At 51.5% G+C, this 25,630-nt stretch overlaps 8 protein-coding genes across 8 annotated transcripts; 2 read left to right on the top strand and 6 right to left on the bottom strand.

Moving 5' to 3' along the window:
* Positions 1–86: 86 nt before the first annotated feature.
* Positions 87–1,415, top strand: QC764_200880 (uncharacterized protein; the record flags this gene model as incomplete). Its single annotated transcript, XM_062943792.1, has 1 exon — positions 87–1,415. The coding sequence occupies one exon, from the start codon at positions 87–89 to the stop codon at positions 1,413–1,415; it is 1,329 nt and encodes a 442-aa protein (XP_062802537.1).
* Positions 1,416–4,242: 2,827 nt separating this feature from the next.
* On the bottom strand, positions 4,243–8,112 carry QC764_200870 (uncharacterized protein). Its single transcript, XM_062943791.1, has 5 exons — positions 8,056–8,112; positions 6,795–7,990; positions 6,496–6,739; positions 6,189–6,447; positions 4,243–6,137 (listed from the first exon to the last, which is right to left on the bottom strand). The coding sequence occupies exons 2-5, from the start codon at positions 7,174–7,176 to the stop codon at positions 4,908–4,910; spliced, it is 2,115 nt and encodes a 704-aa protein (XP_062802536.1). The 5' UTR covers positions 7,177–7,990; positions 8,056–8,112; the 3' UTR covers positions 4,243–4,907.
* A 1,429-nt stretch (positions 8,113–9,541) lies between these two features.
* On the bottom strand, positions 9,542–11,993 carry CCG6 (clock-controlled protein 6). The gene is made up of 3 exons (XM_062943790.1): positions 10,517–11,993; positions 10,297–10,379; positions 9,542–10,228 (listed from the first exon to the last, which is right to left on the bottom strand). The coding sequence occupies exons 1-3, from the start codon at positions 10,667–10,669 to the stop codon at positions 10,051–10,053; spliced, it is 414 nt and encodes a 137-aa protein (XP_062802535.1). The 5' UTR covers positions 10,670–11,993; the 3' UTR covers positions 9,542–10,050.
* A 284-nt stretch (positions 11,994–12,277) lies between these two features.
* QC764_200850 (uncharacterized protein) lies at positions 12,278–14,110 on the top strand (the record flags this gene model as incomplete). The annotated part of the gene is made up of 3 exons (XM_062943789.1): positions 12,278–13,043; positions 13,111–13,527; positions 13,593–14,110. Exons 1-3 carry the CDS (start codon positions 13,019–13,021, stop codon positions 14,108–14,110), a joined length of 960 nt encoding a protein of 319 aa, XP_062802534.1. The 5' UTR covers positions 12,278–13,018.
* Positions 14,111–14,445: 335 nt separating this feature from the next.
* On the bottom strand, positions 14,446–16,022 carry QC764_0030900 (uncharacterized protein; the record flags this gene model as incomplete). The annotated part of the gene is made up of 2 exons (XM_062940180.1): positions 14,446–15,486; positions 15,994–16,022. 2 exons carry the CDS (start codon positions 16,020–16,022, stop codon positions 14,997–14,999), a joined length of 519 nt encoding a protein of 172 aa, XP_062802533.1. The 3' UTR covers positions 14,446–14,996.
* Positions 16,023–16,427: 405 nt separating this feature from the next.
* Positions 16,428–17,540, bottom strand: QC764_200845 (uncharacterized protein; the record flags this gene model as incomplete). The annotated part of the gene is made up of 1 exon (XM_062943788.1): positions 16,428–17,540. One exon carries the CDS (start codon positions 17,538–17,540, stop codon positions 16,428–16,430), a length of 1,113 nt encoding a protein of 370 aa, XP_062802532.1.
* A 1,008-nt stretch (positions 17,541–18,548) lies between these two features.
* Positions 18,549–19,985, bottom strand: QC764_200840 (uncharacterized protein). Its single transcript, XM_062943787.1, has 3 exons — positions 19,650–19,985; positions 18,897–19,590; positions 18,549–18,837 (listed from the first exon to the last, which is right to left on the bottom strand). Exons 1-3 carry the CDS (start codon positions 19,857–19,859, stop codon positions 18,743–18,745), a joined length of 999 nt encoding a protein of 332 aa, XP_062802531.1. The 5' UTR covers positions 19,860–19,985; the 3' UTR covers positions 18,549–18,742.
* A 462-nt stretch (positions 19,986–20,447) lies between these two features.
* Positions 20,448–25,548, bottom strand: SPT6 (Transcription elongation factor spt6). The gene is given in 5 exon segments (XM_062943786.1): positions 20,448–21,064; positions 21,127–24,757; positions 24,814–24,993; positions 25,064–25,503; positions 25,520–25,548. The coding sequence occupies 4 exon segments, from the start codon at positions 25,229–25,231 to the stop codon at positions 20,784–20,786; spliced, it is 4,260 nt and encodes a 1,419-aa protein (XP_062802530.1). The 5' UTR covers positions 25,232–25,503; positions 25,520–25,548; the 3' UTR covers positions 20,448–20,783.
* Between the last annotated feature and the right edge of the window lie 82 nt (positions 25,549–25,630).

Below are 25,630 nucleotides of genomic sequence, written 5' to 3'. Positions count from 1 at the left end.
AGCACCCATCCGTTTGCTTCAACCAGGTTGACCAATCACTACCCCCGGCAAATCCAAATAAGGAAGGCAGGAAAAAGCAATAAAATATGCCTCGAGGACGACCACGAAAGATACCACTGGCACCCCCGGCAAAACCAAAAGGCCCAACAGAACAGAATCTCCAGCGCTTCGACCCTTGGAACTCATCATCGACAGGCCACCAGCGTGCCGAAACGCGCGGTCCGCAAGGATGGAGGGTGTCACGGTTCAAAAAGATGAACTACCAGTTCAAGGGGGGGAACGGCGGAGGTGATGAGTTTATGGGTGACACAGTGGGCTGCGGGTCGAACGAGTATGATGAGAAGCTGGGGTTATACATACCAAAGGAGGTGAGGGAACTGGCGACAGGGGAAAGGAAGAGTGTGCTGGAAATGTTGAGGAATCCAAGTAAGAAGCGGAAAGCGGAGGAGGAACATGAAATGAGGAAGAAGAAGCCGCCAATACCAGCAAAGCCACCGGCATCAGTACCACCACAACAACATGAGGAGGGTGGGGATGGGCTAACAGCGGAAGAAAGAGAGATCTTTGCGAGGATGGAAGCAGAGGAGCAAGAAGCTCAACTGCTACTCTTGAAGCAAAGGCCAATACCCACCACAGAAGGGAACGATCACGAAGATGAAGAGGATGGATTAACTCCAGAAGAAAGAGCTGCGATTGCTCGATTAGAGCAAGAAGAACGGGAAACCTCACATACGTCGAGATCCTTTACACTTCCAGAGCTCGATGACGAGGAGGAAGTAGTCGAAGAGGACCCAAGACCTACCGGAAAGCCTCGCTTCTTCGCCTCGCCAAAGGCTACTCGCAACAGCAAGTCATCCTCCACAGCAATATACCACCCACCCGCAAACTTATCACCACCCACCGTCAAACCCCAATCACGAGACTCCCCTACCAAGTCACCATCCGCACCAGACTCCCCTGAAAAGGGTATCTTCGACAACCTCGTCATCTACATCAACGGCTCCACTTACCCAGCCATCTCAGACCACATGCTCAAGCACCTCCTTGCCACCAACGGCGCGAGCGTCGCCCTCCACCTAGCAAAGAAACAAGTCACACATGTCATCTTGGGGAAATCCAGCTTTGCCGGCGGTGGGCTCGCTGCTCAAAAGCTACAAAAAGAGATCAAGACCATCCGAGGCCGAGGCGTCAAATTTGTCAGCGTTGACTGGGTCATGGAAAGCATCAAGGCAGGAAAGCGCCAGCCAGAGGGGAGATTTGTAGAGAGCACAGTGAATAAACGACAGGGCGGGTCTGGGGGGTGGGCTCTTTGCAAAGACAGCAGCAGCAGCACAAACAAGTATACAGTAAACGCAACCCTCTTGTCTACTGTAAAATGTGGTATACCTTGCGATGGGGGAAGGGGTTGGAAATAGCTGCTTTCCTTCTGGAACTACGACCCATACAGCCCCGAGCCGACGGAATCCTAAGAGGAAGGGCTGGGGAACCCCGAATGGCGGTCGGCTGGCTGAAGATGTGAAGTGGCAACTCCAAGAGCACAGTACTTGGCTCCTCCCCCAGACTACTGTGTCTACCCAACGGAAACATGCAGATTTCTTAGCTCACCACCCCACCGGTGGCCAGCTCTTTTCTCTCTCTGTGCTGTGAGGGTGCAGTTACCCGTTGCGAGCCCCGTCGAGAAGGGCCGGTGGGGTGGCGCGCGGGCGCGCTTGTTTTGCTTTTGCGCTGCCACTCACGCGCTAGCTAGACTTTGGGTTGGGGAAAGTGTAGGAATTGGGGAGGGACATGTTCGCCGTGGATATATTAAGTTATGGTGGGACGAGGCGGAAAGGGAGTGAGGCGCCAACAACAGTGGTCGTCATTCGGGGGAAGGGCATATTTTTGGGGCGTGTGTTTGTGGGGGGGTTTTTTTTTTGTGTATGTGAGTGTGTGTGTGTGTGACGCATGACTTGGATGGCGATATGGGGAGGATGGATGCTGGGTCAGGAAGGATGTCAGATGCTGGCTGGGTGGGATGTGTGTGGTTATAGGGCGGTTTAATTGTTGAAAATACTTACCATTGACAGCATTGCTTTTGGCAGTTTTTGCATTTTCAACTTTAGAAGTGGCCTTGTTGAACAGCTCTCGATCAAAGGCCACGTAAATGTCTATTTAGTACACCGGCTATCTCCATAACCAGCCAGTCTCTCACGTCACCTCTGTGTCCCGATGTCCCGTTCTTTTTGTTCTCAGATCTCGCACACAAAGGGCACACGATGGAAGGAAAAGAACACCGAAACAAATCCATCTGTCGGACAGCGCCTTGTGTCCGTTTTACCACCATCAGAAAAGCCTCCAGAAGAAGAAATCGTCGGAGAAAACGGAACAACGGGCTGTCTCATCACAAGCCACCTTTTTCTTTTTTCTTTTCTTCTTACCGTGTGTCACTGTGTATACGGAGTGGTGTGGAATGTCTCACTCGATTTCCTAGCTTCTTTTTACCACCACCGTATACCCGTCCGTCACTTCTGTGTATCTCTTTCTTTCCTGTTTGACCAAACCAGTGTTTCTTTGCCCTCCCCCCCACCCTCACCTCCCTTCCGCAGGATCGATCTCTTCCAATGAAGTTCTTTTTGCTGAGATAAGGGTTTGGTGTTACAAGGATTGGTAGATTATCGGTCCATCATCGCCAGGTTCTTTGCCCCGTGTCGTACAAAACGAACTCGTCGGTTTCTCCCTTCCACCAGCGGCGCCAAGCCTCGTGATGGGGGGATTGGAGGAGGAAAAGGGGGTGGATCTTACGTGGTTTCGGGGCGGTAAAAAGACGAGTTTAATATCGAGTCGGGTGTCCGGGTGGCCAATTTTCTCTTTGGGCGGGGGCAGGTGGAAGAGATCATAGGGGTAGGAATAGGGGTGTGTGTGTACTAGACAGCTCTCAGCTACTACTATGACAAGACTTGGTGAAAAAAAAAAAGACAAAAGAGGATTAGCTGAGCAAAAAGCAGAGAGGTGTTTTGCTTTGCTTCTCGAGTCCAGACTCCCCGCCCCCCATTCCCGGACATGATCCGTCCCTTTGGTGTAACTCCCATCTGGTGGTCTGGCTGTCATACCACCGTACTAGACACCTCTCTCTCTCTCTCGCACACACACATACACACCCTCCACTGCCGCCACCGGGAACACCACTGTGCAGTTTCCTGTGTGTATGCGTGGTCAGGTAGATCATGCATTAGCAGCTTGTTGAGCAAGACTAGCGTGGTGATATAGGTAGACGCCGTGGACTTGAACACACACACACACACACATATCAAGTTTTGATTCTCTTCCCTCCTGTCTTGTCTGCAGGGAACAGCCCGGGGAGAAAGGCGCGGCTTCCCGCGGCGTGTCTTGATGCCCAACCATTTTCTCAAACTATTGTTGATATTTTTTTCTCTCTAAAATAATAACAAGTCAGATCATGATTTTCTTCAAGATTGACATACCACCCACCCGCATCGATGACGCGCGCGAAACGTGGACATGAACACACGCGCACACATACACACTGGGGGCTTCCGAGATCTAGACGCTGGGTGTAGCACAACGCAGATCCGGGCCGAAAAAGAAGTGCAAAAATGCTACCTCGCCCCAAAGTCACAAGCGTGCTACTGCTGCTGTTTTGTCCGTCGTCCGGATGAGGGACTGTGGTGGCTACTGTCGCTGGAAGTGTGCCAAGATCTTGTGTGTTTGTGTTAGTGTGTGTGTGTGTGTGTGTGTGTGTGTGTGTGTGTGTGTGTGTGTGTGAGCTGACAATATCGAGATGAAAGGCAAAATCTGGTGCACAGCTTTGTTACTTACCTGCTTGACTGGTGGTTAGCCTTTGACTGGTGACGGTTGACTTGTAGGTAGTGAGGTAGGTTGCCTGCCGGTGGTTGAAAAGAAACGGCGAGGAACGACTTGGAGTGTGACTTTGGTGAAACCCCCTCCAGAGAAGGGGTATGGCTGGCCCCTGGTGTAGCCGTGTGATGTTAACCTTACCAGTGGCCACATACCTAAAGTGAGAGACGTAAGTGTTATTAAGGTAGGCGTTGATGATAAAAGAATGGTGATTACCATCTTTAACAACAGCCCCTGACAGGCCCTAAAAGGCAATCCATGGGCCTTCAAAGATACTCTACAGACCTTCAAAGATACTTTATAGACCATCTTTGATGGTCTATAGGCCTCCAAAAATTGCTACTATCCCTACAAATATAGTCAAGAGACAATTCAAAAGAGTCAAAAGGCATTTCAAGATAGCCCAGAGTAGTTATTACTATCTTTCACGACCTTACATTCTACATTATAGTGTGCAATATCGTATTTATAACATCCCGTCATGCCCCTTAAAAGTTGAGATAGTGCACTTATACAAAGGCAATATCAAGTCCTACATTCCTAGCTTTCGCTCACTGCATCATGACCTTTTTTATCCTCGCCCTCCACACGCGTCTCTTCTCCGGAAGTTTGTAGCCAACATTGTTCACCATACCAAACGGTCCCGGTGGTAGATGTCGATGGATCTTAAGTACCGCTCCCTTACTGAAGGTATGGTCAGATACGCGCGGGCGCGGTATTCCTGTCCCTTGGTGAAAACAGGGTATTTCTGAACCCGTGATGTTGAGGATATAAAAGATTGAGTAAATTTAGATTATAACTTTGATTTGCGAGCTGTCCGGATGAAGTTAATTAGGGCTCTGCCTTAACGTCTTGTAATTGCGCTGGTGGAGGTGGCTTACTAGCAGATTGATGAAGAAGGAGAGTCAGTGGATGACGACCAAGGACCGTGGCCCTCACAGCTTGGAACTCCACTATATTTTCAACAAAGTGCCTAACATGCCTCGTGGTAAATATCATAACATCACTCTCCACTCTCATCATCACACCGATCCTCACCGCAGGATACTCCCTTAAAGCTTCGCCTTCTCCCTCCCCTCAATGCTCGCATGCCACTTCCCCTTCCTCTCCAACTCCACAAAGTACTCCCTCACCTTCCCCCTAGCCACCTCCACAACCCCCATATCCTCCACCGTACTGGGAACATTCAACTCCTTGTCCACCTCCCCATGCACCGCATTCTCCAATAACTCCTTCAACACCCTCCTCAGCGTCTTCCCTGACCTCGTCTTGGGAATCATCCCCTTACCCTCAATCATCCCCCCCAAACTCGCAATAGCACCCACTTGCTTCCTGACCAGGGTCTGTATCTCCTGAAACAGTTTCTCCTTCTTCTCTTTTGTAGTTGCCGCTCCGTGGGAAGTGCTGATGAAAGCAAACGGCATCTGCCCCTTCAGTGCGTCAGGGATGCCAACCACACATGCTTCCGTGACGTCAGGGTGGGTGGTGATAGCTTGCTCCAGTTGGCCAGTGGACAACCGATGAGCAGCCACATTGATGATGTCGTCTGAGCGTGCCATGATATGGATGTAGCCATCCTCATCAATGACACCTGCGTCACCGGTGTCGATGTACTTCCCATCGAAGCGTTTGAGGTAACCCTTGTAGAACCTTTCCTCATCTCCCCACAGTGTCCTGAAAGCAGTAGGGGCAAGTGGGAGGCCTAGAACAATATTGCCCATGGTGTTTGGTGATAGAGGTTCACCAGAGTCAGACACGACGCGGACATCAAATCCAGGCATAGCTTTGCCTGCCGAACCAGGTTTTATCTTCAGCGGTGGGTGTGAGGCAGAGGAGGTGGGGTTGGTTCTGTCATGACCTGCATGGGGCACGAGAGCGATGCCCGAGATGGGGGAGCCGGATTCGGATGACCACCAGTTGTCGATCACCAGTGCGCCAGGTGCAGCATGTTTGGCTAGCAGGTCCTGATACATGGTGATGATGGATGGTTCTGATCTTTCGCCGGCCAGGAATAGTGCTCGAAGGTTCCTGAGACCTCCGCGCTCACCAACGCGAGAGAAATGGATGTTATCCGGATCTTCTTTGCGGATTGCGCGGAGGGCCGTGGGGGCAGTGAACATGGTGTTGATCTTGTACTCTTCGGCCAGACGCCAGAAGGCCGAAGCATCAGGGGTGCCGACTGGCTTGCCCTCATATAAGACGGTTGCAGCGCCGGTCAAGAGGGGGCCGTATAAAGTATAGCTGTGAGAGACGACCCAGCCAATATCGCTGTAGCATCCCATCTGATGCGTGTCAGTAAGCCATGAAGGATGTCAAAGACACAGAGTACATACCACATCACCAGGACCATGGACACCAAAGAGATACGAGATCATCAGGTGCAGACCGACGGCATGGCCGCCAGCTTCTCTCAGCACACCCTTTGGCAGACCCGTCGTGCCACTGGTGTAGATGATGTAGACGCCATCTGTCGACTTGACAGGAACACACGCCGCTCGCCAACCTCTAGCACGGCAGCTCTTGACCAGGGCCTGCCATTTTCGTTGGCCATTCGCTCTATCAATGGGTCGCCATGGCAGCTCGTCTCTTTGCCTGTGTTATTGTCAGCTGTGAAATGCCAGAGTCCGACTTGAGACTTACCAAATAATAGTCTTTGGCGGCCTCCAACTCGAAATCTTCATCGCCTCCTCCACAAAACCCTGGTACCCAATCGGCCCCTTATTCCCCTCTATCCCGCAAGAAGCAGTCAGGATAGCAACCGGCTTCGAAGCCTCAATTCTTTGGGCCAGTGCCCCAGAAGCAAAACCGCCAAACACAACGGCATGGATCGCACCAAGACGATTGATAGCTAGAATCCCGATCAGGGCAGCGGGTATCATGGGCACTACAGTCTTTGTCAACATCAATCCTGCCCTCGAAAGAGAGAATTGGATACTTACTATAAACAAGCACCACATCCCCCTTCTTCACCCCCTCCTCTCTCAGCACACCCGCAAAGATCTCCACCTCGTCGAGTAACCTGGCATAGGTGTATGTCTCCTTCTTGTTCGTGACCGGGCTGTCATACAAGATGGCAGGAGCATCCCCCCTGCCAGCAAGGACGTGACGATCGATGCAGTTGTAGCATGTGGAGATCTCGCCGTCAGGGAACCAGGCCCAGTGGTCGTGAGAGATACCAGAAGGGAGTTGTTTGATTGTCTTTTGGAGGACGGTGGCGGGTTTCTTGTGCCAATGAAGTTGATCGGCTTGGTGAGACCAGAAGGTTTCGGGGGAGGTGAGGGAGTGTGTTTGGGTGTGGTTTTGGGGGTGGTCTTTGGTCATTTTTGTTGTCTTGATACTGAGATGGAGCGAGGCGAGTGAGGTCGGCGGTGTGATGAGATGATGTCACAGGTGACAGGAACAAGATACCAAATATCGGAGGAGCACAAATACAAGTAGTGGTACAATAAAAATGTAAAAGTATGTTGAAACATATGATGATATAGAAATATATGATGGAAGAACTCTATATCCAAAAGCTGGTGGTGAAGGTAAGAGAGTTGTAACCGCGGTGCTGCACGTTCTCCCCCGCATATAATCCGTTGCCCCGACTCCCGAACAATGAAGGTGCCATGCAGTTCCCAACCTCTATCGTGCCCTTCCTCCCGGGGAAGGGGATCGGCCGCGCGGGGCAATCAATGGACCCCAACTATAGGCGATGAACCATTGGTCGCCCTGTCCCTTTTCTAAGCTGGTGCTACCCAACCTAACTACATGGCATTGCTAAAATCACCAGATAACTTTCTCGACAATACCGAGTGCCTTGGATCTCACGGAAAGATGGAACTTGTTGCTTTGTTGTTCGATCGTGAATGATGTGAGGATCGTGTAAGTCAAGACTCCGCTTCCCCGCGTTTTGATACCCGCTCTCGACCGTTGTTCCCCATGGGGAAGGAAATCTTGGCTGGCCACTGGCCGACGGTCTGAACTTTAAAAAACATGTGCTTCGAGTGGCTCACCCGATGATCACTGGCAATTTGTTCAACGCCGCCGAATCATCATGGCTGCCGTTTTGGGGGGGCGATCTTTTCTTCATGTTTAAGAGAGTCGTTGAACTGTTTGGCGGTTGATAACGGCGGGGAAAAGAGCCAGTTGTCTTACACCAAAGTCAGTGGTTTGGGATGTGTTTGGTGTGAAGTTTATGCACTGCATAAAACCAACCGAGGCTTTTCTTCCGTCTTATCAACGACCTTCCTGTCATCATATCTTATCTCTCTTACGAAGCACCGCAAACCTTACCTTTTGCTCTCCAATCCATCATCTCTCATTATTTTCATTTTTCCATTTCCCCTCTTCACCTGCACAGTCCAAGTGCCCGGACTTTCTCCTGGTGCGTGAGCACAGAACAATCAAATCTCGCTTACCATTCCTTCTTCCACACCCCCCCTAAGATTAGGGCGTGCAGCTATTATCATCTCCTAATTCACTCCGTATCATCCGTAATCTGCTTGGTTCGTGACGGTCTGGGCGCTAAGAACGCTCATCTCGTCTTTTCTCTCACGCTATCAATTCATGCAGAGTCAGGCGGGAATTGTTTGCATTGGTTACTGCTGTTGTGATGTGGTGAGGTGATGGCTGTGCCGCCGGCTCTTTTGAAGAGAGTGAGATTGTTTCCCTGGTGAGCTGTTCTAGGGATTTTTATTAGGAAGGAACATGACGATGGAAATAGACGAAAACCTTTCGATATGATTATGGTTATGAAATGTAATGAACTGCATTGAGATTCTAGAATAAAAAGAGGGATGATCATTCCTATTCTGAGAACGACAGAATCGTGGCAAGGTAGCAGCGGTCAACGGCCGACAGCTTCAACGGTGGAGGTTGATCATGGTGGCATTACAGGATTCGGACTTCACACTGCACTGCAACTGCTTGGTTCAGGACCGGAGACTTGAATTGGTCATTAATGACTTTTCTCTGTTGGCAGTTCTCAGCGAAACCTACCTCAATGGTTGATGAAACGTTGCACTGTCACCGCCATTGAGAACTTTGTGTCTTGAAAGGTTGGCACCCCCGAGGCCATCCGGCGGGCAAGAAAAGGCGATATTGGGAACCTGGAACACCAACACAATGTCTTTACCCGGCACGTCCCAGCATCCAGGTTCCAGCAACACGGGGGCGGGAACTGCGGGAAAAAGGAAATACAAAAAAAAAAAAAAAAAAAAAACACGGGAAGGGTTTCCGAAAAATGCACGATTCGAATCATGATTCAGTGCTGCATACAGTGACACCCTGCATAACCAGCTTTCTCCCTGCCTTGAAGTTCACAAAATATCAAATGAAACAACATCGAGTTGAACTCCCAATCCGGGATCCCGTGTCTCTCTTTTCGCCAGGTTCCAACCTCAGTCAATCGATCAAGTCAATACGAGTAGAAACATCAGGTATCAATGGTATCTCATAAAACTCCCGTCACAGATGCAACAAAAAAAAGAGGAACCGAGAGAAATGTACAAAGGATAGGCCACCGGACCAAAACTAGCTCTTCGAGCAATAGAGAGAAGATACACAACTATGTACATGACCCACGAAAACAAAGATATTGTTGTGTCCCTCCTCTCCCTCAAAGCAGAAGCCATAAACACGCCCAGCAGACCCATCATTGTGCCCATCAAACATTTACAACTTGATAGAAAAAGCATGTACAGGCAGAGCACAATTGAAAGTAGGAAAGAATAACACAGAAGAGAAGAGGCGAGGCTGAAAAGCGTTGATATTTTGGTCCGTAAGATCCGAAACACTTTTCCAAAAAGATGCTGTGAGCTTCAAGAAACCTCGACTGTGCTCGGGGAAAGGGGGTAAACCAATCTCCAAAACACCCGCCAGAAAAATGAAGACTCAACAACTTGGCAAGGTGACAACCGTCCTCCGTAGGAGCGAAATGTTTCCCTTGCACAACCACATCATGAGGGTATTCCAACTCTATCACATCCCATCATCCTTTTCCCGGGATCCTAGATCCCCTCGAACTTCCCCTTTGTATTCCCTTAAAACATCATTGCCATTGGTATCCTTTTAAAAAAAATTTGTTCCATCCCAGATCATGAAAAGACTTGATTAAGTATTACTAGCCGGTCTTCCCAGGGCCGGAGCTTGACAGCTCTCAAAGCCCCGAGAGCCGCAGCGGGTAAAATGTGGTCATGACAGGCAGAAAACTTAGAGGGCAAGGGCAACGAAGCCGAGGACACCAGCGAGGGCACCGCCGGAGAGGGCAGCAGCCTTGCCGGCACCAGCAGTGGCGAGAGGAGGCTGGGTGGGGGCGGGCTGGCCGATGGTGCCAACGGGGGTGGTGGTGGGGCCAGGGGCAACGGTGCTGTTGTGGTAAACAGGGGCACTGGAGAAAACGTTAGCATTGGACGTTCAACAGGAATGGCGAATCCCAATTCGATGTTAGGGACGCACCAGTCGTGGCAGATCACTGACGAGATGGTAGTGACAGGCTTCTTGACAGTGCAAGGGCAGTCGGTGATGGTCAGAGTGGTGGCCTGTGAGGTTGAGTTAGCGGTGATGTTCTGAAACCGGTGGATCGAGATCGAGCTCGGTTGTTCCCCAGAAAGCGTCCCAGTTCTGAAACAAAGCTCCAGTGGTTCTTTCCCGGTCGTCTCTCTATGGAAGATCGTACCTCAGTGATGGTGTAGGTGGTGCCGCCATACTCGACAGTGGTGGGCTCGGGGCAGTAGGTGGTGATGGCAGTGACGACCTCGGTGGTGTAGGTGACGTTCTTGAAGGCGTTGGCGCCGGCGGCGAGGGCAAGGACGGCAGTGGAGAACTTCATTTTGACTGATTTGTCGGGTATTAAATTATATACTCGAAAGTATGTACGTTGGAGAGGATGGTGAGTTGGTGGTGAAGGCGCTGTCGTTGAAGAACGAATGTACTTGACTTAAAAGTCAGGGCTGATAGAGAGCGAGTGGGTGAAGAGAGAAAAGGGAAACGAGACCATTTTGGAGAGCGGACACGAGTTATATAGCGATACTCGCCAAATGGACGGGGAAACCCAGCCTGCCCCCCCAGAGAGAGCCGATTTTTCCTTGGGGTTGCTAGGAGAGCCAGGCGAACCAGTGGATCCAGGATCCTCTCGCTGTGATAGCGTGTCTCCGAAAATGGATCAAATCAAGCAGCCGAGCAGGGGGTTTGCCAGGGGTAGGGTGGAAAAGGGGAGTGTGGACCCTTGGCCAGGCGGTGGCGGCCAACGGGAGGCTGTCAATTGCCTCTTCGGAAATGGATGGCACATCGTGGCAGGTGCCAGCAACAGCCCAATTTCCTGTTACGCCTGGGCCTCTCTCAGCCGTTTAATGAGAGGTTTCTCTTCAGCTTGCCGTCGATGCAAGTCGTCGTCACCGCGCCTCTTCGCAGCGCGTCTCATGGCCATATTCCATGAACGTGTTCGCGACCAGGAACATGCTGGGGCTCTTCTCCAAGAACAAAACGAAGCGATACATATCAAGCCGGTGTTTTCGGGGCTTCTGGGCGTGCCTGGAAATGGCACCTTTGCTATCGGCGGAAATGAACAGATGAGGTGGCACACAGGCGACTGTTTGGTTCGTACCTTGCAGGTGGGCCGCTACCACCACCCACACCTCCTTCCTGCACTTGGCTGCATGCTGCATCCATCCCATCCCATCTCATCAGTGACAACAACGATGATGTTAGCGCGCGATAGCGGTGCTCGGCAAGATCACGCACTCTGGCTAACGCGTCGAGATCCTGCCTGAATTCAGGGCATGGTTGTTCTGGCAGATCAACCGCCGTTCTTCCCAGGTTTTCACCGCTTCCATCGCATCACCACCACCCCACCCAGCATCGGCCAAATCAGGTCAACCGGGCGCTAAATATCGACATGTCATCTGTGGTGGTCTCGTATTGCTGCCTCTTTGCGTACTTGTCAATTGGTGGCTCGCATTGATAGATCATCACTTCGTTTTTATCACGGTTCGACCCGGTCGTTCAGGAAATGCGCCGGCTATTTCTGGAAAACGCCGTGTTTGTTCTGGACTCCCTCCCAGCCGATTGGCCCCATTGTTTTATGGGGGCCTGAAGCTTCATTAAAAGGCCGCCCCCGTTATGCCCATCTCCTTGACAACAACAGGAACTTTTCCTTCCAGCCCCCCTGAAGGAACCCGGCCCAATCAGTCGACTGACTGTGGAGCTCCCTTCACATGTTCCAAGTTTGCCCAGGCCCTATGATCCGCCGTTGATGGCCGAGTCCCGCGATGCCACGGCGACCCGATCCGGATGTTCGGGACGACGTCATCTTTCCTATCAAGCTGTCACCACCTGTTGATCATGTCTATCAAACACGCGTCCAGAAGATAAGAAGAAAAAAAAAAACCTCGCTGGAATGTGCAGTCCGATGCCGGATGTATTGACGCTTACCGCTTCAAACTCTTGGACATGTTGGCAGATGCAGGTCCAATAGGTGTGTGTAATTTCCGCCATCTATTACCCACTATGCAAGATGCTGCATATGGTGCCCATAGCGAAGAGAGCGTGACACAAACAACAACATGAAGCATAGTATATTGTGTTGGTGATCTTGAACTTTAGTTTTGCTCAACTCTGGCTCTCACACCATCTTTGCCAGACGGCATGGATGATGCTGAATCGCTGATTATCAAGGACGACGGCTTCTGAGTGCTTTCATCCGTTGGTCTCTGAATGTATGGCTAGCTGCTTAGTTTTCTCAAAATGGTCAACGAAACAAGTGTTCCTTTCATAGTCGGACATGGCTGTTGTGTCCGACTTTCCTTTGTTGTTGCACCACATTCCTTTCATGCAATATGCCAAGTCCGGGTCGTGCCCGGACAGCCCGTCGGTAGACGTCGTGTGCGGAGACCGGCCGGTACCCTCGACGTTGATTGCCTGTTGCACAATGTCGGCACCCGGCCGGTTGGTGGTTGCTGGATGGGGCCGGATCACAGATGTCTTCCTCGGATATACCCCGCCATATCATAACGTCATCCGTCTAAACCCCACCATTTATAAGCCGCCGCTTTCAACGTCTTCCGTTCTAATCAACGGCGTTTATGTGTCTATTAACAGCGTGTTTTATATCGGTTTTTATTTTCCTGCCACTCACCAATTCAGTCACTCATCGAAACGCTCAGCCTGAAATTCTGACAAAATGCCTGATCTCATGAAAGCAGTCGGTAAGTCCCCCTCGCCATCACCATCACCACCCCCGTCATCTCAACCAACCACTAACCTCAACCGCAGACATCAAAAACGGCAAAGGCCCCGCCTCAGCCCTCTTCATCAACCCCTCCACCCCCATCCCCCATCCCCCAGCAGGCCACGCCCTCGTCAGAATCAAGGCCTTTGGCCTCAACCGTATGGATCTCCTCCAAAGAGAAGGGAACTACCCCCTCCCTCCCCAGGCACCGTCCACCCTAGGAGTAGAATTCAGCGGCACGATCGTCTCTTTCGGTGGAGACGAGCCAAACCAGGAACATGAGCACTTCAAGAAGGGAGACGAGGTCTTCGGTTTGGCTTATGGTGGGGCGTATGCGGAGTACATCTCTGTCTCTACCCGGATGCTCTTGCATAAACCGAACTGGTTGTCGTTTGAGCAGGCGGCTGGGATACCAGAGACGTGGATTACCGCGCTTCAAGCGTTGGATTTTGTGCTGGGGGGTGCGGAGGGGAAGACGATACTGTGGCATGCTGGGGCGAGCTCGGTGTCGATTTCGGGGATACAGCTGTCGAGAGTGTCGGGGGCGAAGGAGATATATGCTACGGCTGGCACGGGGAGAAGATCAAGTTCATTGAGGGGACGTTGGGGGCGATGAAGGGGTTTAATTACAAGAGCGAGGATTGGGTGAAGGGGGTTTTGGAGGCTACGGGTGGGAAGGGGGTGGATCTTATTGTTGATTTTGTTGGGGGGAGTTACTTTGAGAAGAATCTGGATGTGGTGGCGAGGGATGGGAGGCTTGTGATGCTGGGGTTGATGGGGGGCATGCAGACGCCGGATAGGGTTAATATTGGGAAGCTGTTGTATAAGAGGGTGAGGGTGGAGGGGAGTACGTTGAGGAGTAGGGATGAGGAGTATCAGGGGAAGCTGAGGGATAGGTTGGAGCAGGAGTATCTTCCAAAGTTTGAGAAGGGTGAGCTGAAGGTGTTTGTTGATAGGGTTTTGCCTTGGGAGGAGATTCAGAAGGGACATGAGGTGTTGGAGGGGAATGAGACCATGGGGAAGGTCATTTGCACAATCTCATAAGCATGAGAGAATCTTTACGGAGCCCCCTATTTGTCTTACTAGCGGCCCCCCTCCCTATTTACCGATTTACTTACCTTCCCTGTGACATAGTAAAAGGCCTGGCCATGTAGTTTGAACCCCACATAGCAGGACAGCCTTAAACTCTGCTCTGTTGGAGGAGGGACTTTATTTAGTTCGGTGGGGGAAAGGCTAGCTAAGGATATTGATGGGATTGGAGGTCCGTTGGAATCTCTACTTACAGGACTTACGCCCTCTGTTGCAAATCGGGAAGCCTACCTTGGCTTAGAATGGTATGGGAAGCTGTATCAATTTATGGCCAGTGGTAAGGTAGAGGACCCGTTGGATCGATATACCCTCTAGAAACGAGATTCTCTACTACAAGATTGGGTCGATAGGCATGCTGATCTCCGCCTCAGGGATGGGACGAGATACCTTACTCACCAACCCCAAGCTCCTCATATTCACCATACGTCTCCTGCACCAATACCTCAACCTCACTAACGCTTGCTTGCCCTCGAATTTCCATTTGCTCGCCTCAACACACACACACACACCCACACTGAGACTCTTATGTCAAGTCGGGTGAGCGGTTCGACCAGGTTGTTCCAATAAATAAAGCACCCTAGGTTCCTATTTATTGTGGTGCTGGGAGTTGAGAAACTCTTGGGTCAGCGGAGCGAACCGACTTGAGTCGAAGGAAGAATGCGGTGCCTCCTGCGTAGTCGCCTGGGTGATCATCTTTTCCATCGCGCAAGCGCCGTGTATCTTCTCCAGAAAAATCATGCGGATAGAGCGTACTACACCGTCGCCCGATTCGGGCGAGATTGTCCATGCCCCGTAAAAGTCGGGAACAACGGACCCGGCAAAGCCAGCAGTGCGAATTTCCTCATATGCGCGAGGACTCAGTGTAATAATGCAGGTCCGCTTTCGTCATCACATCCGGGCAGGCGGTGTCGCAAGAGTTGCCGAAGCGTTCATCCAGAGAGTAATAAGCGCCATCGTGAACTTTAGCGATCACTTCGTTGCGTTTTCCGTTCGCCGATATGATGACTCCCTCGAAGACCGTTTGACCTTCCGTATGCTCATTGAACTGAATGATCTGAGTGATGGTGAACTTGCGACTTTCAGGATTCTTGACTTCGGTTGTCGTGATGGGGGGATGAGCCAAAATAAGCTCGACTCGGCTTTTCCGACACCAGTAGGTGGCACTCGACCAGAACGCATTCCACTCGCTTCTCTTCTCCGGGAGTTTATAGCGAATGCGTCCCACAATGCCAAATGGTTCCGGTGGTAGATGTCGCTGAATCTCAAGCACCGCTCCCTCATGATAGGTATCGTCGGGCACATGCGGAGGGGCCATTTCGGCAAAACAGAGACTGAAGGTTCTTGGTATCAGCGGGTTTTGGAAGAAGACAATTCTAAAGCTGCTACACATACCAGGATGTCGCGGAGCTTGAGTTCTGCGAGTAATTTGGAATTTCGCTGTTATTGGGTGCCAAATATCAGAAGAGTCAAGCAACTGGTCCCTTTGTGGCTTCGTTTGGGGTAAGTGAAGAGAGAACCTTTATGGAACCCCCTGTTTATCTAACCAAGCCCCCGCCCCCATTTACATAGAGTTTAACTATATTACGAATAATGACAATTAAACGTTAAAAAATATTTAATAAGCCTTAAAATATAGTTAAGAGGTCTTGAAAGATAGTCAAAGTCGGCACAACCATCATTATTGTCTTCCATCCTGTTCTTATGTTGTCCCAGCTCCCCTAGTTTCATTTAGACCATATCACATCTTCCCATCATCTATCGTCCACGAACCCGGAAACGGTTTTCGTCTTCGCGCTTCGTGGACGCTGCCGTCTGGTTGATATGATACAAAAACGTACCCTCCCCCCGCCAACCGCCCAGGCTCCATAGATAGGATGGAAGAAAAGTATATACACGTCATCCCAGACTTGGCTAGGCTCTGTAAACAATGAAGCCACCTTTTCTGTCTGGGAAAAAGAAATAAGAATGAGGATTGCTCCCCAGAAAGTGTGAGAAACAGGAAACGAGTTGGGTCCAACTTACAGTTTTGACCGTTTTGATGAAAAAGGAAACAAATGAGGGAATCCCATCCCGATAATCATATCTATCTACACCAAGCTGTCATAAAACATCATTAACATGCCAATCTATCCCCCATCCAACAGTGAAAAGGAAATCCAGACTTTCTCTTAGCCCGCAATGCTGAAACAAACTCAGGATGAAACCTCCATACCCGATGGGGCTATCGTCCTGTTCTAGAGTCGCTCTCAAGTGCCGTTCAACTGAGACCCAACTAACCGCCTCGAGCTTTTCTTTCCTCATTGCCAGTCCCCAGGCCCACGCCAACCCCGCCACCGGTCAACTGAGCCCAAGCCGCCTTGACCTGTTCTTTCCGAATGCGCGGTCTCCAGGTCCACGAGCAAAAGCAGGCGGACTTGCCAAAGCAGAGGTAAAGCGCAAACAGGATCACGGGAAAGACCAGACATTCCACAAGGACCCCGACCGACGAGAAATAGACCAGTAAATCTGTGAGACCCAGCAAAATAAAAACCGGTGCGGTGTTGTGCTTGTTCTTGCTCTGTTGGTGCTGATCTGACATTGGGAGTTTGATTTTTGCCGCTTGGAGAGGCGGTTCAGTTGATGCTCTTCGGGGCTCGTTGAGCGTGGACGGCAGCTGCGTGCTTTTGGTGCTCGTGCTGGCACTGTCAGTGCTAGTTTTATCGGCTTGCGGTGATGTCTGGGCTGTTTCGGTGCGGTCTTGACTGCATGGAGGCATGGTTTTCTCCTGTGCTGAGGCTTCAACAGGACCGGCGGCGGGTGCCTCGGGCGGGACGGGGGCTTGGGCTCTCTCGGCTAACATGAGGACCAAGAAGGTGACAATGACCGCAAGACTGTTCATCTGTTCCTCAAGACTCGAGCCTTGGCCAGCCACGGGTGGGATTTGACCAGGGGTGTTTGGGTTGTTGACTTGTTGAGGTGCCGCGGTTGCTTCAACGAAACCATCGGTTGGCTGATGCTCATTAATGGCTCGCTCCGCCGTCGAGGTGTTGATAACCAAACCAGTTGGTGACTGGGCAAAGCCTATGTTTTCAGGCCTGGTCACGGTTGAGGTGGTGAGCGAGGTAACGAGTTCGATGAGGTCGTTCAGTTTCATCTCCAGAGATGTGCTGCTGTTCGCCTCAGTTACTCCAGCGTTAGGTGTATCGGGCAAATCTACATCGCGTGCTTCTTCAATTGTATGATTGGTTTCTTCATTGTTAGCCGCCACAAGCTGTATCGCCGGTTCTGTGCGATTGTTGGTCGGAAGTCTACGGCGCATGGAATCTGCTCTGTGAGCGTCGGAATGAGGCTGCTGCCTTCGATGCCTCCGAGTTCTAAAGCCGGCTAGGTACAGGATAACGTCCATTTGGGAAGGTGTTAGGTGCAAAAGTTGGGCAGGAAACAAGTGTGATGATGTGTCAAAATTGGAAGAGAGAGGGGGGAAAAGGAAGTACTTGAGAAAGGAAGGTCAAGAAACAAACCAGCGTCTAGAGAGCTTATAATGGTGGGCTGTTTCAACGTGTATGCTGGGCATATGGCTTACGGGCCAGGCTGTTCAACCTCTCTCCAGCTCCCGCCCCCCCTCCTGCTTTCCCACTCCCGCCCCGAGCCAGACCAAGCAGCCGAAGCCGCATTGTCTGCCCTATCACTTCCGCAACATTAAGAACGCGAGAAATTTCCCAGGAAGATGTCAGTTGCTTGTGTGGAGATCCTACAACTTGAAGTTTGGTTTATCTTGCGAACTGCTGTTAGAGCCTCGATCATATCCCCATGGGGTTCCGGGCTATAGACCCTACTTCTGCAGAGCCGGCAAGTGTTTAAAAAGCCGATCTGATAGTCCTATATCATGACAACGAGCAGTGCCCGAACTCCTTGCCCGGGCAGACTGAAGAATCGCTTCTCTGCCCCGCAGTTTGCCTTGTGTCTCACCTGACATCACCCACCGCCAGAAAGGTGACCATAGGAGCCGGGTGGCGCCTACAATGTCTGCTCCCGCCCCGTGGCCGATTACCTCTTTTGGCTCCCCGTGGTTCCTTTACAGATGACGTTGGCCACTATGACAATTCTCTCCCTCAACGGTTTCAAGTCCATAGCCCGCCTGGGCGAGGGACGCCATGATCCTCCATAGGCTTGGCTCGAAGCGGCTTTTGATGTGCTTTTCATGTTATACTGTTCATCGCAACCTGTTTGGGGGGGAAATCAAAGTACATCGCAGATGGCGACTGGTCCCAAAAATTCGGGACGTGCATGGCTGTGCTTGGGGGTTCTTCCGCGCCCGTTCTATTACTTGAGGTTCGCCTAAGCCAATCATTCTACGCCGGTCCACGTCCATAACAGCAATTATATTCTTTCACATGTCATTTTGTGAAGAAAAGTAGTGACACTTTGGTTCTGTTTGAGCTGTCAATTTAGGACGAATAACACTAACAACAAGAGCAATAAGCCACCCAAACACTGAACCTGCCTGCATGATGGCATTGCTCTGCTCATTCCATAGGTAATTCGAAAACGAGAGAAAAAAGTGCCCACGACGCCCGATCCTAACCAGCAGTCCACACCCTTCCCCCATCAATGATGCTGTAACCACTTCAACATCTGTCCATACGCCGTCTTCTGCGCCTCCTTGATATTCCCATCCTCATACTCCCCCACAACAGCAAAACCTATCATCACGTTAGCCAACTCTCTTTTTCATCACCCCCCTGATTGAAAGAAATCTCACCATGCGGAACCCCAGGATAAACCTTCACCTCATGCTCCACCCCCCCCTTCCTCATCTCATCCTCCCCAGCAACCCTCACCTCATCAGGAAACATAGGATCGCTCTCCACATTGACCAAGCTAACCGGTGCCTTCAACCCCACAAAATCCTGCCTCGACACCATCGTCGCATGCGCCACCGCACCCGCCTTGATCCACGGTCCCTCCTTGACATCCCCCTGCTCCACATCCTCCCCCCTTTTCTCCCTCTGTTGCCCCAGTAACAGGACATACCGTCCCCCTATGCAATACCCCACCGCATACACCCCCCCACCATTCCCAACCGCATCCGCAAACTCCTCCTTTGCCGCGTCCAGAACCTTGTGGATGATGGGTAGGATCTTGTCTTCGGTGTGTCGCGCAAGCCACATGTCAATCATGAAGCTCTTGGCCGTCTCCACAGCCTTGAGTTTAAACATCCCTAAGAAGCCTCCCCCATCGCCGGCTTGGATGTCGGGGTCGTCTTCCTTGACTTGGGAATTTGGCGCCGGGTCGCCAGAGAAGAGATCTGGCATGACGACGACGTAGTTGCCCTCGATGGAGAAGAGGTCGGCCTGGAGCTGGTTGTTGGTTGACTTGAGACCGGTGCCGCCTGTTAAGAGGAGGAGTAGCCGGGCTGGGGTGGAGGGGTAGGATGGGGGTTTGGTTATGTAGACCTGGCAGGAGGGCAGAGTTAGTTCCGGTTGGTAGGGGTGAAGGTCTAAGGACGCTGTACATCTATCCCGCCGAGAGTAGTGAGCTCTCCTTGTGGCGCTCCACTGCCAGCTGGAGTTGGTCTGTCAGATACGCAATTGTCGCATAGTTGTGGTTGCTCCGGAGGAGGAGTTGGAGCGGCAATGGCAGAAAGAGCTGGAGAGTCTTGCTGGTCTTCGGCAGCGTCGCTCTCGGGAGCTCGGGTAGCTAGATCAAGTTCTGGGATAGGCATTTTGAGAATATGCGGTGATGAATGCGGGACTGATGTGAGGTAGTAGATGTGTACAGAGACAGAGAAGGAATGGGGGGGGTCCAGAGCTGTGCCGTTTCTGTTGAGCTGGAGCTCCCTGAAGAGGGGTCCTCAAAGCGACGTGAACCCTTGTGGTCAAAAGTCTTGGCGGTGACGTACCCATGGTGCAGATGAATGGTTAGGGGTTAGGGTTGCATTCAATGGTTCTGATTAATGCTTCAGAGCCACACCGTGGATAAAATCACCGGCGCTGCATAAGTCTTCAACCATGCGTCGAAAGATCGTTACTAGGCCTCAAAAGATAGTTGATAGGCCTCAAAAAATAATTGATATACCTTAAAAGATAGCTAATAGGCATAAAAAGAATACTAAGAGGCCTATCTACTTTTGAAAAAAGGTGTAAGTTGATAGTTTGATAGTGATGATGCGTATGACTAATTTGCAGTACCCATTATTCTGTCCACAACATGAGAGCTTCGCTTCTTTGGTGAGACTGGGTGAAACTGCCACACAAGGTGATCTCTTCGGCGAACTGTTCCTATGTAGTAGCTATGTGGCCTCCAGCCCCAATGCTATCTCCCTTCAGGCCTCGTACAACATATGCATTAGGTGACTGCTTTTCATTAACAACACTATCAAACTACAATTTCATGGCACTGTCCCCTATATGCGCCCTCCCCCCATCAAACATTTATCTACTAAACTCTACTTTCTGGTTTTTCGTTCGCTTAGGACCCCCTTTCCTCAATTCACCGCCCGCCTTGCATGCCAAACCAAAACCAGCCTGAAATCCATGATTTTTCTTTTGTTGCTCGCCCCTTGAAAAGATAAGAGGCAAGTGAGAATACATAAGATTGATAACAACCCCAAACTCGTCGAAAAACAGAACCATCGACGTAGACACTACTAGCGTCTCTGGCCCCCTCCTCCACCGCCACCCTGCTGCATCTTCAGCATTTCGCTTTGATACCGGAGCTTGAACCCGTTCGTGAGAGCTCTCATATCCGGGTAGGCGTTCTTCATCAGCTCGTAAGCATGGGGTACGACACGGACCACCCATCCGTTGACTTTGGAATTCTTGGACGCCTTGAAGCACAGGTGGAAATAGCCCGGGTGCTTCTTGTCGATGCAGAAGGCGTAGGTGGAACGAGTTGGATTGGCATCGATATATGTTGTGAGCCATTTTTCTGTTTTGACGTGTTAGTGATCCATCAGTGGCCAGAACAGTATGTTGGCAGGAAGAACTTACCAAGATCGGCACGCGATCCCTTCTGGAACTTCTCATGCTGCATCAGCTCATCGACCTTCTTCGCCATGGCCTTGACGTGGTCGACAATCAACTCGTCCAGATCGGTGTATGTGTACTTGCTCCCGACCTTGAGGACCTTGCCCACAGAGAATTCATTGTCCTTTTGGAGCTCCAGCACGTCAATATGCTGGTGGACACCGTCGGCCACCTTCCACGTGATGGTAAGGTGGTCATTACCCTTGGACGATGGCCGAATGACAACCTCTCCGGGGGGTTGCCCGCCGAGATATTCCTCGGCCTGGGTGCTGTTGAAAGGCTTGAAAAGCGGGTGCTTGATGACCCTCTGAGTGCGTCCCGTCACCCTGTCCTTCTCGCGCAGCTCTTCACGGTCGGCATCTTCCAGTCTATAATCCCATTGATCCCGGCCGTGATCATAGTTCTTGCGATAAGGTCTGCGCATCTCCTCTTCCCGCATGGTGAGCTTGCAGGTCATGTCCTTGCGGTTGACGTCGATGAGCTTGGCTTGAACCGTCTGGCCCACGCTCAAAACATCCTTGACGGAGTGGCGGTGCGAGGTTTCATGAGCCTCAATTCTGCCTTCGATGCCGCAGTCGAGCTTGACGATAGCGAAGTCATCCTTCACAACGCGGACATTGACTGGTACAATCATACCCTCGCAAAGCGACTCCCTGGTCTCACCGGTGAACATGGTGAAGATCTGGTCGCCAGTAAGAGTTACAAAGTTCTTGCGAAGCTCTTCAAACGGCACTTGCAGCTCTGCCCTGATAGCCTCAAGCGTGGCGCGCTTCCGTTGCGAGTACTCGCGCTCCAACTGCTCGGCGTACTCCTCGAGGATCAGCTCATTCACCTTTTCTTGGACATCATCATTGAAGAGTTTGCGAACGATAGCGGCTGGTCCATTAAGGTCCGTCTCGGCCTTGACATCCTCTTCGTCGAGACCCAAGGCATCGGCGGCGACCTTGCGAGCCAGGTCGTAGTCCTCGGGATGGATACGTGTGTTATCCAGTGGATCCGAGTCAGGATGGGTAGAGTCGTATTCGATGTAGAGGAAGCTTGCGGCATTGTTCCACACTCTTGGGCCTAACACTGGGATCTTGTGGCGAGAGAAATCACCAACCAGTTCGTCACGAGCATTGACGACACCGCCGTTGGCATTGATTCCCTTGATCAAAAGCTGTGCCTTGCGAGGGCCAAGACCAGCGATATAGGGAAGCAAGTTTGCGGTATATGGATCCTTCATAGCTTCGTTGATTTCAACACCGATAAGGTTGACCATATCAACCATCGCCGTCTCCAACTGCTTGAGGAGCTTGTCTTGCGGGAGATATTGCTGGTATGGGTGGATCGACAACGAGATCACATCCTTGCCAAGAGCGGCATATTCCTTCAGCGGATTTTGCATGTACCGAGCCAAAGCGATACAGTACCGAGTAAGAGGATTCAACGTGGGGTGGTCTGTGACGCCCCGAGGGCTGTCCTTGTACAGGCGCGCAACCTCATCGTTGACGACCACAACGTCCAAGAGATCGACACGACTCTCGTCAGTTTTCGGGTCAGGGTAGGGTGGGCCCATAAGACCCTTGTCGCTGATGAGGCCCTCGACGTCTTTGATGAGTCGTTGTGTGTCTGCCGAAAAGCCACAAATACCGACCATGTCAAACTCCTTCCGTACGCAAAGCGAAGCAAACTCCTCGCGTTGGTTCTCATCCCGAGCCAGGTTGTTAAAGGTGCCATACTCATTCACCTTGCCATGCTCGTCCATACACGCCCAGTAGATAGGGTCGCGGCCGGGGTCACCCATGCCGTTGGTGAGAACAAGCACTCGAGGTACTGTGCCGAGAACCATGCCCTTGGGCTTGATCGGAGCTTGATCGAGACGCTTAGAATACTCCTCACGGCAGGCTTGGAGAAGCCGTTCCTGGCACGCAGTCCGTATGGATTCCTTGACACCCTTCTCAATCACCTTGTGGAGACGGTTAATGGCCATGTCGAGAACTTTTTCTCTCTCCCCATTCCACGCATCAGCCAGCGAGCTGAAGTTGTCGGATACGAAATCTTGGTAAAGATTCTTCCTAAAGCTACGCTCGTTGCTGAGCTCGACGCGAATTTCCACCAGGCCTTCTTCTTCTGCCTTCATCATCTTCAAGAACACCTCGGGCCGATCCACGAAATCCATGATGCTGTAGTTGACAAGATACTTGATCTCGTAATATGGATGAGACTCGTCGATCTTCCTGAGACCTTTTTCTGTGCGACGGCAGTTCACAATGCCAGTGCCATAGTAGTTTTTACGGAAGAATTTGCGCATCCGGGGGCTGACGAAGAGCTCTTCTGCGTACATCTGGCGGGCCGCGTTGGTGACCTGTTCGGACGTGTAGAAAAAGTTGTCCACTAAACTATCCGCGAGCGAGATGGGGTCCTGGGGATTGTCATCAGATGAAACCCTCCTTCCGTCTTGTAGCGCGTTTCTGGCAAGTTGATCAGGCGAGATGCCGAGTGCCTGCACGAACTCGTAGGCCTTGGACTTCCTGATGCGCTCAAAGAGGGCTGTCTTGGTGCCCGGACGCTTGAGGTGTTCGGTCTGGTGACCCTCCTCCTGAGCGGCCATGGCAGCAGCCTGCTTGATTTCGGCAGAGTACCGGAAGTTGAAGTAATCCTGTAGATCCTGCAACTCTTCTGTCGTTTCGGCCGCACGAGTCATGCTTTCGATGATGTCGTCCTGGATGTTGAGCTTCTCTTTCAAGCTGTTGTATGATTTCTCGAGCACTGTTCTCTTCTCAACCAGGGACCGGAACTTGATATCCAACTCAAGAATGCGCCAGAGATCATCCTGGTTAAGCAACTTTTCGGCATCAATGTTGAATGCGGGAGCATCCGGATCATCACGATCCAAGTTTCGTGACTTCTTGGCATGAATGAGGTAGTCTCGGCGTTGCTGAAAAACAAAGGGCACTTCATAGGCGTCGATGACGAAGAACTCGAGTACCTGGCACACAGCCTTGGTCAACGGTCCGTGAAGATCACTTGAAAGGCGCTTGTGTGGCAAGATGAGGTTGGTAATCCATCTGGCCTCCTCCTTGAACCCTTCGGCCGAAGTTTGCTGATGTTGGAAAGGCTTGCGATCCAGTTGGAAACGCTCTGGGTCGTCGTTGACGCGAATCTCGTTGTCCTCGTCGGTAAGGAGCTTCTCCTTGAGTTGCGACGGCTCAAAAACATCCTTGAGCTCGATCTGCTGCTCTTCACGTTCGCGCTCCTCCTCTTCTTCCTCCATCTGCAGAGCCCAGTCGTAGTCTTCGCCATTTCCGAAAATAGCTTCCATGTCGTCAAGCGCCTCCTTATCCAGACCAGTCGTATCGACGGTGAGACCCTTATCTCTCGGCCGGGCAACTTCCATATCCTCCTGGCGTTGGATGCGCTCCTCATCATCTTCGGGGTAGTCTTCCTCGATGAAGTCATCAAACTCGTCGGCTTGGCGGTGGCTCTGGCGGCCATAGGCTCGGTCGTCGGCCATTTCTTCGTCATCGTCGGAAAAGATCTCGGCCAGGCCGCGGCGTTCGGAGCCACGATCCTCATCGCGATGGCCGCGCTTCAGCCGCTTGAACTTGTTTTGCTGGACATGGTGTTAGCACATGATGAATGTTGATATGATCAACTGGCTGAGCGTACCTGGGGCTGTGCCTTGCGTCCCCAGTCTGGGTTTGCTTCACCGATGAGATCGAGATCTTCTTCATCGAGTTGCTCTTCTTCTCTTTCAGCTCTCCGACGCCTCTTTCTGTTGCGTCGTTCTTCGACATCTTCGTCCTCCTCTTCCTCCTCGTCCTCATCGACAATGAAACCTTCTCGAATCTAGGCACGTCAAAGATGAATTAGCAACAGAAACTAGGGATGGTGGGCGCATGGTGAAGGTGGAGCATACTCTTCTAGCTTCTTCCTCATCATCGTCATCATCTTCTTCCTCGCTGGAATCATCGATTAAGGGCTTGTCCCTACGGCCCTCGCCGGCCTCCTCATCAAAGGAGGCATCATCATCCTCGTCATCGAGCTCGGCCTCGCCATCGATCAAGTTGCGCAAGTCGTTGCTCATTTTCGTGGTTGGGATTGCGCAAACTGAAGGTCGGTCTGCAGCAGTATTACGGAGTAAGTTGGCGCGTTTTGTTGCTTGGCCAAAAAGCGGTCACTTGCGGTAGTGGAAGCGCCGCTAGCAATTGGGCGCGGGTGTGTGGTGTAGAAGGAAAGAAAGCAAAAGAAAAGGGCAAGGAGTGGCCGGCGCAAGTTGTCCAGCGAGTGGTGGGGATCTCAAAGGTTCTGGCTGCCTGCTGCCAAAAGTTGCTGGCGACACAGACGGGAAGGCTGACACTGCGAAGCCAGGAAGATTGGTTTTTTTGGAGCAGCGCACGCCCCAACTGTGGCACCACGACGCGTTCAGCCTCGCCTGTAATCGTGCAGAGTATGTAGGTGGTCCGTGCTTCAAGGTCCAGTGATG

This window comes from Podospora pseudoanserina, chromosome 2 (genome assembly GCF_035222485.1).
Source record: "Podospora pseudoanserina strain CBS 124.78 chromosome 2, whole genome shotgun sequence".
Lineage (NCBI taxonomy): Eukaryota > Fungi > Ascomycota > Sordariomycetes > Sordariales > Podosporaceae > Podospora > Podospora pseudoanserina.
The sequence above is the reverse complement of the archived record's forward strand: the minus strand, read 5'-3'. Positions and strand labels throughout refer to the sequence as shown.

What these genes read in the sequence shown, in the direction of transcription:
- CCG6 (XM_062943790.1), bottom strand. Translation starts at nt 10,669, where the DNA reads ATGAAGTTCTCCACTGCCGTCCTTGCCCTCGCCGCCGGCGCCAACGCC. An exon ending in CCACCTACACCATCACTGAG is followed by an intron (nt 10,380 to 10,516) that starts GTACGATCTTCC and finishes TCAACCTCACAG; the next exon opens with GCCACCACTCTGACCATCAC. An exon ending in TCAGTGATCTGCCACGACTG is followed by an intron (nt 10,229 to 10,296) that starts GTGCGTCCCTAA and finishes CGTTTTCTCCAG; the next exon opens with TGCCCCTGTTTACCACAACA.
- SPT6 (XM_062943786.1), bottom strand. Translation starts at nt 25,231, where the DNA reads ATGAGCAACGACTTGCGCAACTTGATCGATGGCGAGGCCGAGCTCGAT. An exon ending in GACGCAAGGCACAGCCCCAG is followed by an intron (nt 24,758 to 24,813) that starts GTACGCTCAGCC and finishes CACCATGTCCAG; the next exon opens with CAAAACAAGTTCAAGCGGCT. An exon ending in GGGATCGCGTGCCGATCTTG is followed by an intron (nt 21,065 to 21,126) that starts GTAAGTTCTTCC and finishes ACGTCAAAACAG; the next exon opens with AAAAATGGCTCACAACATAT.
- QC764_200840 (XM_062943787.1), bottom strand. Translation starts at nt 19,859, where the DNA reads ATGCCTATCCCAGAACTTGATCTAGCTACCCGAGCTCCCGAGAGCGAC. An exon ending in CTACTCTCGGCGGGATAGAT is followed by an intron (nt 19,591 to 19,649) that starts GTACAGCGTCCT and finishes CCCTCCTGCCAG; the next exon opens with GTCTACATAACCAAACCCCC. An exon ending in TTATCCTGGGGTTCCGCATG is followed by an intron (nt 18,838 to 18,896) that starts GTGAGATTTCTT and finishes ACGTGATGATAG; the next exon opens with GTTTTGCTGTTGTGGGGGAG.
- QC764_200870 (XM_062943791.1), bottom strand. Translation starts at nt 7,176, where the DNA reads ATGACCAAAGACCACCCCCAAAACCACACCCAAACACACTCCCTCACC. An exon ending in GGATGTGGTGCTTGTTTATA is followed by an intron (nt 6,740 to 6,794) that starts GTAAGTATCCAA and finishes CAAAGACTGTAG; the next exon opens with TGCCCATGATACCCGCTGCC. An exon ending in TCCATGGTCCTGGTGATGTG is followed by an intron (nt 6,138 to 6,188) that starts GTATGTACTCTG and finishes GACACGCATCAG; the next exon opens with ATGGGATGCTACAGCGATAT.